Here is a 23,320-nt window from a genome sequence, read left to right as displayed (position 1 = left end):
TTTATTTTTCCTCTTCACTACTTTTAATTTAGTTTTTATCCTGTCCGTCAAATTTTACAAGATACTAATCATTTTTCGTTCTAAATTTTCACAAATCCAATTTCCACATGTACATAGTATTATAATATTTATACGTATCTAATATTCGCGTATTATCTTTGTATATTATAATAAATATTTTTACGTTATCCCTTATACATGTATACACCTGCCAAATACTATAAAAAATACTACACTTTGAATGCTTCAAATATTTGTATATCGTCTCTTCAATTTTTACGTCTTTAAAATTATGCGTTATTGATTATGACATTATTTTTATTCCTGTCATGGAAATTGTTAACTTTAGAGTCATCATTCCTACGGATCTGAATACATTTGTATGTGTACATTATTTTCGTTATAGTCTTCCTATTATCATATTTCAATAGACGGATTCATTGGTTATAAGTTAGACATATACATACATTTTGCCTGTTTATTCTTTCCAACTTCAAATATTAGTGCACAAATTGCAGATTTGTATCTGTAGAGTCAATGATTGACCGGATTTGAAAGTAGTGTATAAAAAATGAATGTTGCAGTTTTTCAGCAATGTCATATGATTCTTGCAATATGACGACCAGATGCGTAAGTAGATGTGTAGAGAAAAAGATGAAAATAGTATCATAAATGAAAACAAGTTATATATATACATTTACTTATTTATTATATATATAATATACAATAAAATATATCATCTATTATAATCATACTCCTGAAATTTCGAAAGAATCTTGTCGAACATCTCAGAGTTCTGTTAACTGGATGGTAGTTCAACATTTTTGTGCAATTTTTTATTAAATCTATACTTTATGCTCTACAACGCTACATGCATATTGAATTTTACTACCTGCACATACCGTGTGTTGCAGAATTTTGCACCACAATATGGAAGTTAACTTAAATTATGTTTATATACATACTAAGATTAAGCACTTCCTCACTCAAAATGTCATAAAATTAAATAACAGAACGATAGCTAGTTGACAGTATATACTTCAACGCTTCCAATCGAAAACGCTAAGATCCATTATAAATGCACCCTGGTATGTCACCAACGAATTAATACATCGCGATCTCAAGATACCAACAGTCAAAGAGGAATTAGCAAAATATAGCGACAGATATAGCAAAAGAGTCAACAAACATCGAAACCCCCTAATTACTGGACTACTTGATACGTCGGACCAGATCCACAGGCTGAAGAGACACTACCCGCTAGAACTAAATGTTAGATTCAATTAGTTATTTAAATTAAGTAATATTTACTTATTTATAACACTTACTTATAAATTATTCTTATCTATAATAAGTATTAACTTATAAATAATTAGCCATGTCACTGCGCCACGCCAGAAAAAATTACTGAAAATTCTCAATGCGAGAATTGATTGTAAATTTTAATAAATAAATAAAAAAAAAGTTGACAGTATAATCAATCCTTTTGGCACGTTTTTACGTATTTACATATCTTCGATATTATTCTGTCTTTGGTATTAACATATGTTTGATGTCAACGTTAATATGTCCTTAACGTCTTCATATTCCCAATACAAAGTATAGTTTTATAATGAAAGGTCAATTTTATTGTTATGTATATATGCAATGTAAACGATTTTTAAAGTGACTAAAAGTGTGTCTTGTTACCTTTGTGTCCACGATACCTGTGTTTCATCATCGCATGCTTGGAGTCAGCGTGTTCTACATGTGAGTATTACTTCTTCATTATTTTTTTTAGTATTAAATAACTTGTACGTTTGAGGAAAATTAGAAATAGTTTGTACGAACTATTTCGCAATTTTCGACATCAGTTTGATAAATAAAAGCATTATTGTTAAATATATAATAATTGAAGATCACAGGAATAATGGAAAAACGTGATACATACACCTTTTGTATTGCACATAAGAACATTTTTATAATTCGGTATCTTATTAACCAGTCACACATTATGAAACCTGTTTTATTATCAAATTTGGTTATAGAGTTCTCTTGAAACTTATTCATATCACATTAATTTCTCAAGTTCAGATTATCATATAGTAGATATTAAATGCGTTGTTAGTTTTTTCATAAAACTCGATGAACTTATCATCTACTGCTAAAAGGCTCACTTTTTTGCATCGGTCAAGTTACTCCTCTTTGTAGCTATGCTATGTTAAAGTACATTCTCTTATTTACCGAATAACATAAAATTCAGAGTTATCCTGTAATCCTCTGTTCCTGTAATCTTCAATTGTATGTTACATCAAGGCGATGTGAGATTTCTTGCGAATGTTAAACGCGTATATTCTTGAGAATATTAAATGTGTTGCCGAAGCATGAAAATAATTTTATAGAAAGCACAATTTCACAACCGAGGTAATATTATTACAAATTGCCAGTGCTAGTAAATTTTCTTACGAAAGGACAATAGGTTAATCGGTTATCCTATTCGATTTAAAATTGTAAGAGCTGTTCGTGTAAAAGTTTACAACGCACAACTTGTCAGTTGTCAATTCAGTAATATTATTAGCTAATAAATTATTGTGCAAGAAGCACTAGAAGCTTCGAACAATAGTGTAACTATAAAGATCATGTTCGTGAAAGCCTTGAAAATCTTGCTTAAATGACAGTAGAAAGTTTATTTGCAGTGTTAGAAACAAGGGACGCGATTCACACAAAACATCGTTTCAGAGTGCACATTTCGAATGCTATTGACACAACCGGCAATTCAGTTCCCATTATTTTGTTCTCGATTAACTTAGGTACTTGATACGAGCATTTGATATTGCAAACTTTATTCTTATCCGATCTCGCTTTAACCAATCGAATTTTCGTTGAAAACTCATCTCAACAAAATATAGCAGCTCAAAAAAGTATTCCAATTTCGAACACATATCATGGAAATTTTTCATATTACGTGTGTTATGTCAAATATTTTGAAATTTCATTAGTTCCACAATGAGACACGACAATCATAGTTATGTCGATAAAATTTGAAATCAATCTGGAAGTGTATGTAAAGCTTATGGCACAGTAATCGCAAATATGCATCAATTAAAAGAGTAATACAGCGTGAATAGCGGTCTTAAATTAATATGATTAATGGAAAAGATAGTTTTACCAAATACTGTGCATTACTAATATAATGAATAATAATAACAAGTATTGTGACTATATAAAATTATAATCACCTTATACTCGCTTCATAATCTCTGTACATGTAATAAAATATGACGACGCGATTAGATTGACTTTCAAAAGTCAATATGCAATAATAAAGCTGACATTTAGATTCGTTAAACCTAATACAAGTGTTTCGTTAACTTGGCAGTCTTATATTCAGATTCTTTAGTTTCTGAAGTCAGATGAAGGAGCTTCCTCTCAACTGTTGCAAAGACTTCCACATTAATGCTAGTAACATTTCCTTATATTTTTATAATTATTAATAAATGTGCTACAGAAATTGCACGAATAAATGAACGCAAAAAAAAACACGTTCTTTCAAGAAGTACTCAAACCTCTGGTAATTCCTGTAAAATTCTTCTAGCGGAGTTCAACACCCACTGTGTTGCTTCCTACACGCGGATGGAAGCTGAAGGATGCGCCAACACGGTATGGATGACGGAAGAGAGAAGTCATCGATCTTCCGCCGTAAACACGGTCGAGGAGGCACGGTTCAAAAGAAACGTCCAAGATACTGGTACTTAGAATAGTTGCGAAAGAACGTTTATGCAATACCTTAAGGACTAGAGACGACATTCTTTCGCTTTATCGACCATAACAGAGCCGATCCTCGCTGTCGAAGATTATACGTTCCGTGAATCGTACGAGCTGGCCATCGTTGACGTAATTTAAACACCGTATCAAGGACCTTAAAAGTATTATAGTTGCTGTCGAACGAGTATCTAGTATCGAGATAACGAACCATTATTTTCCTATAGCACGTCATCATACGCCGTTTTATCGCATTTTCGACAATAGGTTCGATCGCGCGATGTAACACGATTTTGGTACCGTTTATCGTCCCACATGTCAAATGAATTTTACTTTTACGGTGCATGATTTTCGGTATCAAGACTCCGATGAATTTTAACCTATCAACTAGGGTCATCCTTTGATCGAAAACTTCTATAACCGATCAGAGTTAACGACAGAACCACCACAGCGTAGGCGAAATAACTAATTCGAAATTTTTTATAGAAATTTCATAGATTTACAATGGCACACTATTAGAGATTTGAGTAATTTTTTGTTAAATATACGAATGAGGATTTATTTTTCTCCTGGTACCGTGTATCTTTTCATGTAATTTTTCATTTTGGTTTCTGTGGTGTAAATTTTATATCTTCCTCGTCGGTAGTCCTAGTGCGTTAATCGAAGATAAATCAGTTTCGGTTAGGAACCTGTTAGCCGATAGAATATAAAATATTTTCTTAAAAAACCGCACTAAATGCTTTATAATTCGATTAATTTCAATTGTATCCACTTACGACACGAAGAATGGTGAATATTTTTGAAACATAAATAAATGAAAGTGAAAGAATTGATACCGAAGAGTCTCGCAGATTTTAAATAAAAGAATTCCGAAGTGAAATACTTTCTTAATAAATATCATTACTAAGTAATGTAAAAGATTACGCTAAATCCATGTAAACCGATAATAATACATTAAATCGATTTGCCATTAATTTTTAATTGCGTAAGCATAGAAATCTCTGGTTAAAGGTCAACTACTTGCTTAATAGGATAAAAGTTAATTCATAAATCGTGCGATATTTAAGAGCAGAACAATGCAAAGAAACTATAAGACAATTAAAAAAAATACTTTCTTATAATGCGTACACAATTGTCACGCACAGGTAACTAGAAGACCGTGTAGAAGAATAATAGCTGTGAAAGGTTACATGCAAATCGAAAGCAATGTGCGTTCCGCAAAGGTGTAAGTATTTATACAGTAGATAGCTGTAGATAATAACATCAAAAGCTTCGATAAATAAAAAAAATATCATGTGCGATTTTTCGCAAAACGCAATTTGTTATTATAATGCGATATAATATAATATGATATAATAATTTTTGTAACCTCTATATATATTTTCAGATTCGTTACAAATTTGAGCAGTGTAGTTATGATAGTTGTGTTTCATTACAACACTGATGAAACTTCAAAATGTTAACGTATAGCAAATAGAATATATCGATAAAAATTTCTGTAAGTGCAGAGAGTGGCTTCCACGAGTCACAGTACGTGCACGGTTTTGTCGATATACTTTAACAATTCACGAATATAAAATATACAGATCAATGACAAACTAATAATCAAAAGCCATATTTATTATCTTCTTGTGGAATCAATAGATTTTTTAATTATGTATCATGTTTGACGAGATAAATATGTCACATAAATACGTGATACGTTTTGCATATGTCCTTATACATAAATATGCAAAATATGCATCATACAAAGAATAGTGAAATAAAACAATATATTTTTACAGTCTCCTAATCATTCTAACAAACTTCTATTTTTATATAAATTTTGTCCTTCCATTTGCATTCTATAAAAAAGCACATTTGCATAAACGTCAGCAGTGTCATAACATGCATAACGTACATATCTATAAAAATGTTCTATGGTAAGTGTTGGAAAACTTTCATGAGCCACTGTGTACAAGTAGTACTTGACGTAACTGGCAAGCGAAACATACATGGTGGACAAAGGAAAGAAAGAAAAAGGAAAAGAAAAAAAGAAAGAAAGAAAGAAGTCTTATAATGCAAAGTGTAACAGCAGGTAGAACCGCAGAAAAATTCGACCCGATAACCGCAGGAATATCAATGAACCGGTCGCATTCTCCGATTACAAATAGTTGTTATTGCGACACACGGTAGACAGAACGTAATTTGGGTTGCTCGTTCGCGATGTGACTGTTAAAACAAACGAGCAACCGGCCCGTGGCTGTTCGCTTCGAGAACATCAGAGCTCGCAATGGATGGTAGCCATTAGTGTCTGGTGCACGCCCGAAAATTGCTAGCACTAACTTTATCACCGTGGTCAGTGAAACTGTTGATTATTGTCGGTTACGGTTTAAACGGTATTGGACCATGCTGTAACAGATCATTGGAACGCATCGATTGCCCGGCTAAGTTTCACGCAATTGCTTTTTTCACGCACCGAGTGTGTCGATGGCTGCGATTAAACACCAAATTTCGAATAATTTCATACTGGCCAAGGCAGATAGAAAATTGTTAACCTATTAACCAGGTGATTTCTTAACCAGAAACGTCTAAAATGAATGAATTAAAAATTTACAAAAAGAATTAACCTTACTTAGATTGATTATAGTCCTTGCAAATATATGTATGTAAGTATTATATATATCGGAGATATAGGGACATCGGGCCTTTCTTTTGGAATTTTGGGAAGATCCCCGATACTTTGGTCTAAACTATTTATTATAGCTGTACTTAAATAATAGAACTTAGAAGTAGTTGTTGCGATACGATCTGATTATGTTTGCCCGAGATTTGCGACAGTGGGCTTGGGCTCGAGGTGACACAACTGGTCGCCGAACGTAGCCACGGTCACGGGATGAACGTTTTTACTTAACAGAAGAAGTACCAATATCGAGGGACACACGCTGTATTAACTAACAAGCCCCGGGCAGGAGCACTGTCGGCTCTATGCGGATTTGCCTAGTAACGACGCCTGGAATTTTGTCAATATCCCTGGTCAATATGCAATTGACATTAATCGTATCAGTCTTTTATTCTTGTGATCACCTTAGAGAGTTTACACGCATCGTCTTGTCAATCAGTCAGAAAGATACCGAGCGTCACAGCTAACGTCAATTTGTGTTTCAAAATATATTCAATTGTACAAAGAGTTTTCCCCGTTGACCGTGGATTCGTTATTGAACCTAAGAACATTGTCTTTAACATCAAGAGTGTCTAATTACCACGTTTGATTGTCAAACTCTGTTAAATCAACATTTGTACATATAATTGTAAATATAATCTCCATTGAACAACGACGATGGCTTGTCCTAATGAAGATACGCTACGCGCCCCTAAGATTAACGCCAACCCGACAAACCCGACATATAAAATAATAATATTATATAAAAGTGATGGAAAAATATTCGAACACTTGTAGACACCTGAACATCTTGAAATTTTATTAGTACTATGATGAGACTATCATGATGCTATTGGTAAGGTTTGAAACAAATCGGAAAGTGTACACAGATGCTGCAAGCTATTTCGTCCAAGTACATATTTCGTAAAAATCATAAAAGTATTTAAAAATATTTTAAAATATAATAAAAAGTATTTAAATGCTACTAAAAGTATTTAAATACTATAAAAAAGTATGTAAATATAAATAAAAGTATTTAAAAATATTTAAAGACAATAAAATACATGCCTACTCAGTGGAAACATTATAAATATTTACCCGACAAACCCGACACATACATGTGTACATAGATCATTCCACAAGTATCGTCGTATTTTTAAAAAGTCAAAATTTAATGACATTCACTGACCAGTATATCCCATTTGTTGTTTTCCTGGAATATGTCCTACCACTGAGGTAATTTTGAAATTCCTGTCTTATAAATATAAATAATGGAAAATATTTCTTTATTAATTGGAAGTTTTTCTGTAAATGAAATCTGTTAGCGTAGCGCTTGAAAATAATGAAAATTTGTGAAGTCTGAAAGACACAATTAATTGCGTGATAATTGTCGATTATACTATTGTGTAACGTTTTTACCGTGTACGACTGATCATGCCATGAATCAGAATTCATTTCTAATTCATTAGAATTAATCATTACTACTCATAGTAGCATTCATTCTTTTAATTACCAACTCTAGGTTTCTGCAGTTACCATTTTATTTTACTTTATACCTAAATAAAACAATTTTTATGTTCAAAATATTGATACACATATCCAATCCTCAATTGAAAATGATATTCATATGATATTTAGCTATTAACCGGTGTATACAGCAGTACAATGCAGAATATACTAAATTTCATTTTTATAAAAAATTAAAATTGTTCTATAACTCTTAATAAAATTTATATTTAATGCACTAAAATATTGTTTTAGACGAGACAGTTTACTTTCGCAATTTTAAATATACACAAATTCATGTCGTTTCGTGTAAAGGAAAGATCAAACTTTGACTAACAAAACTATAATTATTTATGTTCCGGACAAAACTTATAATTTGATAGCAAAGGAAGACCATTTTTTAGAGCTGTATAAACCTGCAAGACAAGTTTGAATATCTAATCCTAAATAAAAAAAAAAAAGAATTTATTATATCAACAGTAACTTTCCTTCTAAAGGCTTTTAATTTCCCTCGTGCTCAATAGCCGTAGACGTATAATAAATTCGATATTTCCGAGAGCTAATTAAGTAATACTTCGTAATGGCAACTCGTTATCCAAATGACGTGGCGGAAATCCCGCGGTCTTGCGGAAAAAGCGAATATCTCATATATAATATGCGGTAGTGATATGGAGATGTCATAACATCGGTTAGTGGTCAAAGTTTACAACTTCCGATTGCAACAATTAATATCTAGACCCTCGTCCAGAATCAGCTCTTCGTTTGTAGTGAGATTTCTAAAAAGATCGTATCCTTGTAAAAGGGAACAGTTGTAACTTACTTCTAATCTATATTCTGAAAACTCCAATTTTATGACTCATTGTTGAACAGGTAACAATGATAGGAACTGATTTCAAAAAACTGACGTAAGTGCCCGTATGTGTGTGGAATGCGTACGACCTCAGCTATGGTTAGATCAATTGAATGGAAATCTAGAATAAAGGTCTATTTAGAATTTTGGTGAAGTTACCGCGTTATACTGTTTCATAAGTTCCAAACACGTAACGTGCTTCTTGTATTCAACATTACATCGCCTTCTGACGAAATATCTGCAATCTGTGTTCTGAAATGATCTACTAATTCAAGTTTGATCAAAATGCGCTATACAGCATTCGAGGTTTTATTCCAGGTTTTCATCTAATCGGTGACTCTACTTAATGCTTTTATCGAAGGTTGCAAATTTTAACCACTGTCCAACTTTACGATAATATTTCCACCTATTATACGTTCAGGTATTAGTCCATCGTCACCAAGAAAGGGTGCGACTAGAGCGCAAGTGTCGCCGCGATACTCAAAATGCCGTTGTTTGGAAAATTAGCAGTGTACACGGCAGCCAATCAATGCGCATCCTGTACAAACCAAGTTCAGATGGACTCAAACGAAATCAGACCTATACTCCTATACTCGAACAGTTCGGTACAATCAAACACTTATACACACATACTTACATTGGAACACATAAACGCTTGTAACCTTAGTAGCTCATAGTATACAGTGATAGTAACACTAGGTTTACGGGAGACGTCATTTTGACGTATTTCGAATTGCATGCGGAAAATTACACGAGCCGTTTACATTTTTCTTTTATCCATCTAACAAGATATCGAAATTCATTTATTTTCAAAGCTTTCTAGTTGTTACGTCGTACCCTCAATAGTCTTAAGGACCTATCATAGATCTCAGGAATTTTCTAGCTAAGGTCCTTCAGACCGAACAAACATCTCTTTACTCGATCGGTTCTAAAGCTTATTGTTTACTACGGGAAGACACGGGAAAGTTAGTTTTTCTCACGTATGATACTTCACACTAGCAACTTTCTATCGAGGGCGGCTAAGACTCTTCCTAGTCCACCAACCTTCTTTTATCCAATCAGAAGCAATGTCTACTGCCCTCACTTTCCTAACCAAAATTGTCATCAACAAATCCGATGATCCCTTGCGTTAGACACACCCATCACTAGCTTTCCTCCGACACAGCATCGTCACTTTACCTTACTTATTCTTCATCGTTAGAATAGTCAACGTGTCATTGCCGGGTTTCTACCCTTAAATCAATCACTTACTTAACTTATACATACGCATCAGTGTAATTATCTTCTTTACAAAGTTGTTGGAATAAACATTAATTTATACCTGCTAATTCAGTGTAAACTCAATTGAACCACCTCTATTATCGTAACAAAAATCAGGGGATCGATGAATTCGTGGCGTCGATTATCTAATCGTAACGGGAATTTACGACTCCCGTTGACGTGCTTTCTCGCGATCGCGTCTCTCCGCAAATGGTCGAATAAACACTAGTTTTGAAGCTTTCTATGTGGTATATCTATATCTATACGTGTCCATTTGACGCATTTGAAATGTCCGTAAACCTAGTGTTAAAATTGTTATATTTTAAAATCAAGCAAACGATCATCTCCAATCAATTTCCTTAATACAACAGTTCTCGGGGAAATAAAGAATATCTAGTTTTTCAAGTTGGAAGTAGATGAACGATCGAAGACAGATACGGCAATCCAATTTACACGTTTTGCATCCTTTTAATAAAAAGTTATCCGAGATATCTCCTCTACAGTGTCGCACGAGGAATATTGTCCCGGCCATTTTTTAAATATTTCAGCCATAGAGACGAAAGAGTTAAGTAAATAAATTTAAAGAAAAAAAGTTGTACAACAATCTGTGTAAGTACCTACCTTATAGGTACTATATCTTAACCCTTTAACCTACAACTACGGGCATAGCCCGTAGTAGATGATCGGACAAAACGTAAATTCTCGAACGTAAATCGTAGGTTAAGGGGTTAAAGGGAAAGCTTCTTATCCTTGAAATTTACTCGAAGATGTAATTTAATTTAACAGGAATAACAAAGTGAAATATACGCGCACAAATTGCTGATGATACTTTTTTCACGACATTACGACTGTTCAAAATTCTATAGTTATTATCGATATATATATATAATATTTCTACATACATGAACAAGTATACACATATATGTAAATATTTCCGTTTTTTTTTATGAAAATAAGGCTCATAACCCCCAGAAATAAAATTGGAATCAAAAGTGTTATCCTGATAACATTTTCTAATGTAAATATCTACAACAAATATTGCAAGAATTGTCCGGTTCTAAAATCAGTTCGCTGGTATTTCAAGTAGCGCACGCTTTAAATTCTTCCTCCACTTCAGCAAATCTCGAATTTTAATTTCTTGCAAATATAGAACTTTATCGGGGTGTTGCTTCCTGACCTAAATAACATAATCAACCATAAGGAAAGCTTAAAGGAATTTAATAAAAAACAGTCGCGAGAAAAATTGAAGAAGTTACGTATTATTGATATAAACGTGGATTAAGTTTCGTAACGCCAACGAGTCGTAAGAAGATTCCTGACAAATATGAAATTGAAATGGGACACGTGGAACGTGCTACATCCCACAATTGCGGATATTTCGCGTGTCATCGACACCTATACTCGCGAATAATGCCAACCAGATTGTCCTCCTTACAACTTACCGTTCGTTTCGAAGTGGGTGTTGTGCATTGTCAAGATTTGTAATACAATGTGACATGAATTTTAAACCGCGCAACTTGTCAGTCGCAAAGTTATCGATCACTATGCGATCACGTAGTATGGTAATACATTGTTATATTGACACAATTTTTGTATGGTTAAAGCGAACGTTACCTAATATGATATAAACAGGCTTGGGTCATTAGTAGCCCACCGAGAACTTTCTATTCGGCACAATTAATATACATATTTATTAGTTAAAAATATATCTAGAGCTACACAATAGCTCGCGAAAGTATTTCAACCAGAAGCCAAAAATAATAGATATTTTTAAAAATTTTATGAGTAGTGATAATCGATTAAGTTTTTGTTTAAATGGAAAACAGCAATCGCTAAATGTTAATAAAATTTCTTAGAAAATTAAATGATTAAGACATATGAATTTTTTAGTGTCTTGCTTACGAGTAACTATTAGAAATAATTAAAAATCTTTTGATTATACGGATAATCAGTGTTGGTGACCGAAATTAATTTTGGTTTTGATGGAAAATATGTTTTGGTTACCGATAACCATATTTTCTCATGAATATTTGGTTACCGATAATCAAAAATTTGTTAATCATTTGTAATGATTATTCATGACCAAAATCGTTTAAACTAAAATATGAATTAAACTCTGCAAAGATCAGAAAATTATTTAGATAGTCACTTTTCTGCTATTTCAATAAATATTAATATTTAGTGGGGCCATCTTTAGCACTAATTATGTTTAAAGCAACTATTTATTCTTCGCACTAATTTGCAATAATTGCCTTGTAACTTTTATACACATTTCCACATTAGTTTTAAATTCTAATATTATAATCTTGACAACATGTTTCATTATAGTGCTAATAAAATACCAAAAATTTTCGTACGCAGTACATAATAGATTCATGAAAATGTTCTATGGTAAGCATGTAAATACTTTAGTGAACTACTGATATAATAATAAAATATAACTTTGCTTTGATAAATTAGCAAATTATTTCGCACGAATACAAGATATTTTACAAATGATAATTCTCCATAAAAGAAATAAATAATAAATCGAAAACGGATATATTGACAATAAAGAATAAATTTTGTTTAAACAAGGCTTCGTTCCTTTTCTAATATAATTTCTAATATAATTGTATGATATCTAGTCTAATTTACAATATATATACGTGATAAATTCCTACAAATAATAAATTAGCATTTTGATTTAATGTTTATATAACTCTAGTACATTTGCTGAACTATTAGTTTTCCATCGTTAGAAATAAATGCGGACATTTAATTTACTTTTATAGCTTTATCCATCAGTTTCATAGAACATAACATCCTACAAAATTTAATATATCGGCAATTCATTGAGAGTTTTCTATGCCTACGTGCTGAATAATTCAATACTTTTAAAGTCGAATTATCACAAAGAATTTACATTTTGCAAATTATTATACACTGTGTGCGTTAAGGAAATGTAATAGCAGTATCACTGTGAGTTACCAATGGTCCACATTACGCAAACAGGAAACAATAGAAATCAGTACCATCATGCAACATTATGTAAATTACAAAAAGATAAAATACCATGAATGAAATTAAAGAAAAAAGAAAGTCCGGGTCATCGATTTACCGCCAGCATCTTAGTATATCTCTGCGTTAACGTGTCAATCGAAAATGATGAATCGAAGTCAATCGTATCCAGCATACAATTTATGAAATGCGACTAATGAATGAAAAAAGTAGTGGAAGTTATGGTGTCGCGACCTCGTTCATGCGGCCCCGTTCGTTCTCCATATAAGAAGGCATACAGACATTTTTCGTCTTTCCGTCAAATAAATTACCGCCGCGGAATGCAGGTACCCTTGTATCGGAAAAATAACCGTCGAACGAGTTAAACTGTAGCAAACATGAAGTTGCAAATTAAGCACAAATTTAAATCACGAAAAAGTGTGAAAGATACAATACCGGTTAAAGGAAGTATTTAAATAGAAAAATCATAAGTCCATATCATATAAAATAGTCACATAAAATATTTTGAAATTGCGTTAGCACTCTAATAAAATACGACTGTCGTGATTATAATGGTAAAAATATAAAACCAATCTAAAAATCTATATACAAATTACAGGATACTTATTGCAAACATTTGAATAAAAACTTAGTATACATTATGAATAATGGTCTTAAACACATAAATATTGCTAACTATGATCCCGTTAAATATTACGATTTACTAATGTAATGAATAGACTGCGAATTTTCGTGCATTTATAGGAAATTTGAAAGTAAGAAATTGCATAGAATTCACATGGTATAAAAAATACGTGAAATATCCGATATATAGTGTGTTCCATGATACTTGATACTTAAAAAAATTCTTGGTAATTATTTAGAAAGCTACCGCCGTCTTGAATTTTTATACTTTTTTAATATGTTGTCGGCCGCATGATTCTAAACAACTTTTTCCTGTACGTGTAACCACTGCTCCGAGATATTTGCAAAAATCTGTCGGTACCATTACAGTGAATTCTGCCTATTGTACGCTGATGCTGATTGTCGACAGCTGTGAAGCCTAATCCAATAAAATAACGGCTAACCCAAACCTAATTCTTATCTTTTGTTTACAGTTTATATGTATAGGTTTGAATTAGGTATCATTTTATCAGGCCGACAGTAACGCATACGCTATCATGAACACCTAACCATAGGCAGAATTCACTGTAGTGGTACCAACAGTTTTTTTGCACATATCTTAAAAACTACAAGAGTCCGGCAATAACGTGCAAAAAAAATTGTTAAAAATGTTGATTTCTACAACATATGAAAAAATTATGGAAATCAAAAAAGCAGCAGCTTTCTAAATAATTACACAATTTTCTATATAAATTCTACTTTTTTTAATTACATTCCCAAAAATATCAATTTGCATAAAAATTCAGAATCTAGTAATAAATAATTTCTTGCTTAAGTATTCTTGTGATCTGTACAAAATATATGTATACTTGTACTAGGTATCTTGTAATTTTTATATATTTTTTCAGATTCGCTTCAAACTTCACCAATATAATCATAATAATCGAATCTCATAACAGTGTTAACGGAATTTCAAAATGTTTCGTACAACACACATAATATATAATATTAAAAAATATGTACAAAACTGTTCAAATGCTTTCGTGCGCCTGTGCATGAATAAACAAAAAAAGAAGAAGAGACAGAAGGAAAAATGACAAAGATTAGCTTGGCGATCTCCATCTAATACCGTAGGGTCGACCAATGAGAAATGGGCTTATCGTATAATCGCGAAGCCGACCCATGAAATATCGAGCGATAAGATATGTTGGATAGACATTCTATGGTGAAACGGTGGTATTCCTTTCACTAAAGTGGTTCTCAAAGATGAAAAGGTGTATGTAGCCGGGTCTGATCGTCGGAGAACGGTTTTTACACGGTCGAAACCCTCGTCCTCTGGCAATACACTTTTACTGTGACGCAATCCACCTGCTATGTACATTTCTCAAGGGAACGCGAAATGCAAGCGACAGTATAAAGTACGAGAAGCAGACTTACCGTTCAGGCGTCGCTGCTTTTGTTTGAGGATGACCTCTCCCAGATAGCAGACGTTACTCCTCGTGAAAGATATACCAATTTCGTTCACAGTCCTCATGTTCGTCAGATAAACGCTGATAACAAAAAGGAAAATTTCATGTTAAATAGAAAGAATATGGAATTACGAACGTTAATACAAACATGACTTCTTCGACGCTTTTAAAATTTCGAGATCACACATCAGACTATATTGGCATTTCTAGATTTTTCATTCTGGGATAGGAAATTATGTATTGTGTAATTTTGTTGAAAAAAGCGGGAACATACAAAATTTTTGTGTATACCTTAAATCTAAGAGACTTTTCCTTTTTTCCTATTTTTTATAATGTTGAAGTTCCTTTTTTTGTTAAAATGTTTTTCCATTGAAAAAGATTTTTATTTTATGGAATTTAGAAAAGTTCATGTAATTTCACGAAACGAATAAAAATAAGTTTACATAAATCAATAATTTGAATGTTGTTTACTTCTTTCTTTACATGGAATTAATAGTAAAATTATTGTTAATATTCTCCTGTGTGAAAATTTTTCAATTTAAATTGTCATTTAAATACAATATCTTTTTGCATTTATGCAACAGTTAAAAAAGATTATAAACTTAAAGACACCTTTTAAAAACTTCAAATTAATTTTCAAACTAAAGGTTTGATATATCTCCGTTTAAGATTTGAAATTTAAGATAATACCTAAACTATCCTTGTTAAAAGAACCAAATGGAACCTTTTATAGGAAGAAATTGAAGCTAACAGTCCAACATAAGATCATAATTTATTAACTATCAATTAATTTTCTTTATAAAACTAATTTTCTTTGATGTAATTTGCTTAATTTTCAACATTGAAATAGATGCTTTTAATTTACTGTTATATAAATTCTTAAAATATGAAAATTAAAAGTCTTGTAAATATTTAAAAATTTTACGTAATGCAATATACTTTCATTCGAAAATTTCGTTTTGTTAACTTAGATGTTAGAAACTGTATTTTGTGTCTCACGTCGTAGTTCTAAGAACTTAAGCTCGAGCTCTAGTTTATCGTACTTTGAAATGGCAAATCCCAAGAACATAGCACAATGAAAAATAGTCTTAAAGTTATATACTCCCGAGAATCATGTAATTTTAACACGTTCCTTATATTGAACAGCAGCAATTAATGGTAGTAACTATTGCTAACTGTAATTAATCCGTTTGTAACATGTAACCAATTGCATTTATTACGCTATGTTCTTAGAAAATTGTATGGACAAATGTTTAAAAATTATCAATTACAAGTATATATATATATATACCTGCTTTCTAAATAAGAAAAATATATGTGTGTGAGATACATTTATTCAGAGTATAATCATAACTCATGCTATATAAATATTTAATATAATGCAATGACATTACATATCCCTACAATTATTTTATTCTTTTAATAAAATGTTTTTTAGTTTTAATTATTTTTTGTTTTTTATGTTGCAAATATTCCAATTTATATTTTGTAGACTTACCATTTTTTCCAGTTTGAAACCAAATCCCTTGATTTATAATGAAAGATGGATTTTATGCCGGTATTATTGCCGAGAACTAGTATTGGTTTGTATTGACTTTCGTTTGCTATGGACGACTCCATTTCTTTATAAGCAATGATTGCTACAATGTCTTGTTGAAATTCGATGTGAACGAGAAATAGTCTGTAAATGAATTTAAACACATAGTTAATATAAAAAATACAATTGTGCGAATTATCATAAATTTAATTATAAAATATAGAACTCCCTCACCTGTGATATGACGTAGCTGTAAGATCATTTGTAGTTAATTTTATGCAACCACCACCTTCGAAAGAAAACTGGCTACAAAATTCGAAGCTATTTACATGTAGCATTGGCATTTTATTTTCAATATTTACAACATTTTCTAATACTCGAATAACATTCTTCCTCGTTTCATAAACATATTGTATCGGTCCTTTTGAACACTCATTTCGATCGTTTTCACTTTTTGGTTCTGGAAGTTGAGGAGAGGATGTAAATTTCATGTGCGGTATAGGTACTGAAATTTGTGGATTTTGCAGGGATAAATTGTAAAATGATTTGTATATAAAATTTCTTCCTTCCTGTTCATATAGTGGCTGCGTAAAATATGTGCATTTCAGTTATGATATATTCATGTAATAAATTCAGTTTGTTAAAAATAATGTGAGATATTTAATATACCTGACCGCAGCGATAATACAAGCTGCCACTGCCACGGCAAAATGATGTTTTGAATACTTCGTCTTCATAGATAGGTACATGAACATATAAATAAGGAAACAACTGTGCCCAAAATAGATCTTCTATTTCTTGGAATGTCTGAGATCCGAAAAATTCGTGAGTCCAACCTGGACCAAAAATCGCAACAGAAAGTCCTTCGTGTCGTATTTTTTGTAAAGCCTGTAGATCATAATGGTTTAATGAAATATTAAATGAATATATGCTACAATAAAATAAGTAATATTATAATTACATATGTTGAATTAAATCCACCGCCACCAGGACAACCTCTTCCCCAAATATCAAGTCCTACATAAATATCATGAATATCTCTGTTGTGATTTTTTGCGAGTGCCACACTGTTTTCCAATTTTGATTTCGTCCAGTTATAATTCAAGTAAATGCCATCACAGTTTAAAAAGAAATCTCTGAAATATTATATTTATAACATTAAATAAGATTTACAAACAGAAACAATTGTAAAAGTATAAGAATGTAATAAGCTTACATGTTTTTACTATTAAGCTCATTTTGCCAATTTAATTTTCCTTCATTGGTTACGCTATCATACCATATAATTTCAGAATTTCTAATTGCTTCATGAATATTTTCTGTCAGATATTTTACGAAATAAATTAAATTATTAACTTGCTCACTTTTAATGATATTTTCAACATTTAATAACCAGCCATCAAACTTATAAAATTTTGCAACAAGTATTAGTGCATCTGCGAACCGTCTTACTTCTTCCTGAGATTCAAGTATAACATCCCAGATACCTTCTCTTTCTGTAATTACAGTACCAAGAACTTTTACACCATGATTGTGTGCTACATTAATCCATCCAAAAGGTGGCACAGTTATGAAATGATGACTAAAATACACAAATGTGTCGATAACACTCCAATGATAAAATAGGTAAGAACCATAAGATTCTGATCCATTTATAAATCTGAAAAATCACGGGTATATTATGTATAATATACGAATTAATAAATATAGTGGTTTCTATAAATATTACCTGTCTTCTAGGTAACCGCCCTTCATATCATGACAAAGCAACGTTCTTGGTTGTACTTCTCTATCCAATTTTTCTAACTGCATTTTTTCTGCGCTTATTTCTAAACCACTGTACATATAATCGGTTGAATCTCTTAATTCTTTAATTTCTGGCCATGGTTTTAAATTACCCACGTTATCAAATAATTCTTTTAAGTTTTTGAAAGGTTGTGACTCTGTAACTTCAGTTGCCATCTCTGTGATTTATACTGTTCTACAGACCACTTTCAAATAGTTTTTAATCCATTAACTCAAACAAAGGTTTTCCTTCTTATTTGCATCACCGGAAGAGTTGTAATCATGCAGAGCATTCACTACATTGATAGTGTTCACAGCAAACGGAACTAGCATATCAATTTATGTCTCATGATTTAACACTATTATCTACCAACTGCTAATGAGCAAAAAAGTGTTCATTTCTCTATCTGAAACAAAATATAAGAAATAAAATTATGAATTTATAATGCGCGTATATCAATATTTATATGATTTTTTTGATATGATATATGATATATTTATATTCTTTAATATATTGCAAAAATTATATCGAAACAAACAATTTGGAATAAACATAACTAAGTAAATACTTCAATACGTTATATTTAATTAAATATTTCATTAGATTCGCTTAGGATTTAACACCTAACCTTTACGTCTAAGATATCAAATTAGTATACGTCAGCGTTACTGAAAAGCATCTGTTACTCTTTCTCATTCTCTCTTTCAATTTTATTTCTCCTGTTTCCCTTCTTATGATATTTATAACATTTCTTAGTTCAGATATAAGTAAATTTTTCGTAATTTATAAAAAATGACATTCTCTTTAATTATCGTATACTGTTAATCCATTACATATCTTGTTGTAATTTAACTTTTAGTACTTTAAGGTATGTGCATGCACAAAGTAATTCTGTTCCTAAGAATAATCATTTATTATTACGATAATACCAAAAAGTTAAATTAATTACTGTTGTTAATTAATTTTCAAATATCGTAATGCACAGCCATACACAAGTCATACAAACTATACTTATGTTCTTCAAGTCACCAGAAATGAATTTTAAATTTTATATTATATATTAATGCATATTATAGGGAGAACACTATGCAAAATAATAATGTTAAAGACATACATGTAATTTATTAGTATAGGTACTTACTATATACAAAGCGTTCTCTTCAAAGATAATATGACGACTACCGAACGATCGACAGCAACCCAACGTATTTCTGGTACTGATAATAGTAGTATAGTTACGAGATAGCTATGTGTCTATGTCCAGTTACGAAAAATTGACAATCGGTGCTTGGTCTCGCGACACCAAGTCGCATGCTTCATGAGACATACAATGTATCGCCAAGATTCTGAGGGAAGTACTGAACTGTTTGACTCGATATCAGTCCTTTTGTCAAAAGGTTTATCATTTATCACCTTTCCCAATCCGTAGTCAGGTTTTTCAAACTAAGACCGGCATCAGACGAGCGGTTTGTTGTTGTTGTATATATGGTACATTTGTACGTGCGAGAGTGAATACGTAGAGCAAAAACATACACAAGTATGTATCCCCTCCATAGTATGTATGTAGCGTTGTATAATGGCCTAGGACTCAGTTGACAAAAAAAGAGAGAAGTGCAGTGTGAAATCTTGTGCCCAAATTACATTAATATTAGAATAAAGTTCCTTATAAAGTTCCTTATACATAATATAATATAAGGACGTCTTAATATATAGCACTATTAACTTATAATACTATATAATATTATGTAGTTATAATATATAATAATAATACTATAATAGTATATAATATTATAATTTAATATAAATATAAATAGTTAATACTATAATGACAAAATATGACAAAAACCCAAAATTTAATTATTTTATTTATGTTGTTCAGTTTTTCCAAAGTTTTTTTGTTCGATACTAATAGTTTCTCGACATAAATAGGTTACTATCCTCCTTTTATAAGAAATGCTATAACAGATTGGTTAACGTGTTAAAAATGGATGGTTCTATTAAAAAGAGTATAAATAGTTAATACTATAATGATAAAAAATGACAAAAACCCAAAATTTAATTATTTTATTTATGTTGTTCAGTTTTTCCAAAGTTTTTTTGTTCGATATTAATAGTTTCTCGACATAAATAGGTTACTATCCTCCTTTTATGAGAAATGCTATAACAGATTGGTTAACGTGTTAAAAAATGGATGGTTCTATTAAAAAGAATATAGCTGATCTTTGTTCGGTGTTGTGCGTGATACTGATGAAAAGAAGCTGTCCTTATTTCTTATCATTCTACATGCGTCGTGCAGCATCATCAGGTCTAACTATCGTCACACGTGCATGTTTCCTAAGAATCAATAAGAAGAATATCGGGATCCTTATCGTAAACCGAAACTATAACATAAAGCCAAATTTACACCTTTTCACTTTGGATAATCTGTAAGTAATATACGTTTTACAACGGTTTATAATATTTCTCAATTATACAATTTGAATTGCATTTCACTATCGTTACTCCTAAGATGCTCAGCTGGTCTCTGACTCGATACAAAACTGTCTGTTCACTGTCACGGAGAGGAATGGCCCTCCTACGAATATTCTATTCGAAATAAACTGATATGTATTCTGATTGTATAATATAATCGAATATAATCTGATTGTGTCAGAAACAAATTCTTAGTAGAAACGTTTTTGTATCATATGATTCGGAACGATATAGATTATATTATCTATATAATTTAATCTATATCGTATATATCTATATAGATCTGTTTATCTTATATATCTATCTTATATCTACGTTATGTAGATAATATAATCTAACCTACAAAACAAGCAACTTTATAACTTTATAAACATCATATCGATTAAATAAAAAAAAAACGCGAGTTTTTCTTACATTTCCTCTATATCTTAAAAATTATTTATCATACGTGAAAAAGTGTCATTAGGAAGTTGTATATAATAAAATTATCTATAAAATGAAAGTCGTTACGTAACGATAAGATTAATTTTTACGTTGTACATTAGCAAATAGTGCAAAGACTTTTTTCTTAAATCGTTTATGACAGTAGTTAAAGTTGTCATATAATATTGAGGCTTTATGGTATCAGTCATATCAAAATAGGAAACCAAATTTCAAATCGATTCGTTTGTTAGTTTCTGTAAAATGAATTAATCAATTTACAAAACGGAAAATTTTTAATTTCTAAGAAAAATATGTGAGTTTATCTTAGTTTATGCTCCGAGCTTCTACGCTATGTAGAAGACTTATAGTATAGATATGCAAGTGTAAAAAAATGCTTTCGTTCAAAGGCATAGCTAAAATACAGTGATAATTATTTTTACTTTGTTGTTAAATGCAGTAACTTCTGCAATTTACATTCTATCGTCGTGGAACTTGCTTTCATCGATTTCTGGAATCATTCCACGTAATTTCAAGAAAAAGACGTTTTTCTACGATCGATTGGTTCCAAGATGGGCTTTATTTTCAAAAACTGATCTGCGCTAAACTAAATGCAACGAGCGTTGTTCTACAGTTTATGACTTATATTATGCGTGAACTTCTTTTCTTATTGGTTGAATGCCCATAAAACACACAAAAAGATTTGTAAAATTCTTTCATTTTCGCTGCCAGCAGTTAGATGGCTTGAACGCAGCGGGCTGTGTGAAAGCTCCGCGTGCAGTTTCTGCATTGACTGTGCGAAAACTACAACTTGTGGAAAAGGTCATGTTATCTATGCAACTATACAATTAGAGAGACGTTTCCCTTTTATAATTTGAAATTATCCAAAAACGTAGGAAATGGTTGGTAACACCTGTTTGCTTGCGCAACGTTATTTAAAAACTGAAAATAGGAATTAATTTTTTTGTATTTTTTATCCATTGAAGGTTATTGTTAAAATTACATTTATTGTTATAAATCTGTATTTTCGCGAATAATAATTTATTTCTATAATGTCTACGTTTGAAAATTATGTTATTGCTTATGTTATTAATTATTTTATTTTTTATTATTATGTTACATTAGAATTATATTATTATTTAGTTCAATTTACTTCAAAATTTAACCCTTAATATGTTTAATTAAGCCTGTAATATTTCAAATTGGTGAAGTGAATTCAACCAGTGAAGTAGTGTAAATACTGTGGCTTTCATCCTTCACATTTACTGTAGATGACTCATCTGCGATGATCATCCTTATTTCCATGATCATTATTAGAATTCGTTACGTCTTAATCAGTTGTCATTGCCAAGTTTAAGATTATGAATATCAGTAGCCCGATGACTTTTGAGAGTTACGAGATGCCTCGACACATGTCATGTGTATAGAAGGCGCGACGCTAATATGTTATTAGTCATTTGTCTCATGAATATTCTTGTGATATTGTAATAATATACGACATATATATTTTTGAATTGAACGTATCGTAAATATCTAATTTTAGTGTAATGCTTTATTTGATATAACAAATCTGTTTATCTTATTTTTATCTTATTTGTTTATCTTACCTTATTCTTTATTTTATTTTTTCTGGAGACAGTACTAATAAAATAAATTAATATAACAGTGTCAAATGATTTATCTCAATTCTATAAAGTAATTATCTAAAAGCACAGCTTTGCGAAACAATCTAATAATGGAAAAACCATTGACTGTTGACATGATATACAAGGTGGTTGGTAATTGGTGGTACAGGCGGAAAAGGAGTGATTCTACGCGAAAAAAGGAGTCGAAAATATAGAATAAAAATTTTTCGTTTGAGGCTTTGTTTCCGAGAAAATCGACTTTGAATTTTCGCTCGGTACGCGTGCGGTACGTTATAACGGATCTCACTGTAGATCGTTGTCTCGATGGAAAAAATTAAAAAAAAAATTGTTATTCTATATTTTCGACTTCTTTTTTCGCGTAGAATCACCCCCTTTCCGCTTGTACCGCC

The 23,320-nt window shown here is 31.3% G+C and overlaps 1 protein-coding gene across 2 annotated transcripts in view; it reads right to left on the bottom strand.

Moving 5' to 3' along the window:
* Positions 1-19,909, bottom strand: part of LOC117215712 — a 37,000-nt gene extending 17,091 nt beyond the window's left edge. The window contains exons 1-8 of one of the 2 annotated variants that reach the window (XM_033462130.1): positions 19,535-19,909; positions 18,337-18,799; positions 17,824-18,267; positions 17,569-17,743; positions 17,277-17,495; positions 16,842-17,191; positions 16,569-16,751; positions 15,039-15,151 (exon numbers count right to left, since the gene is read on the bottom strand). In XM_033462130.1, coding sequence (XP_033318021.1) covers positions 15,039-15,151; positions 16,569-16,751; positions 16,842-17,191; positions 17,277-17,495; positions 17,569-17,743; positions 17,824-18,267; positions 18,337-18,569 — 1,717 coding nt within the window. In that variant the 5' untranslated portion in view covers positions 18,570-18,799; positions 19,535-19,909. Of the gene's footprint in view, positions 1-15,038; positions 15,152-16,568; positions 16,752-16,841; positions 17,192-17,276; positions 17,496-17,568; positions 17,744-17,823; positions 18,268-18,336; positions 18,800-19,021; positions 19,330-19,534 lie in introns of those variants that run through there. The other variant, XM_033462129.1, reaches the window with a different exon arrangement.
* Positions 19,910-23,320: the final 3,411 nt, after the last annotated feature.

The sequence above is a fragment of the Bombus bifarius genome, unplaced genomic scaffold (assembly GCF_011952205.1).
Source record: "Bombus bifarius isolate JDL3187 unplaced genomic scaffold, Bbif_JDL3187 scf7180000009772, whole genome shotgun sequence".
NCBI classification, from domain to species: Eukaryota; Metazoa; Arthropoda; class Insecta; order Hymenoptera; family Apidae; genus Bombus; species Bombus bifarius.
This window is presented reverse-complemented; position numbering and strand designations above follow the sequence as displayed.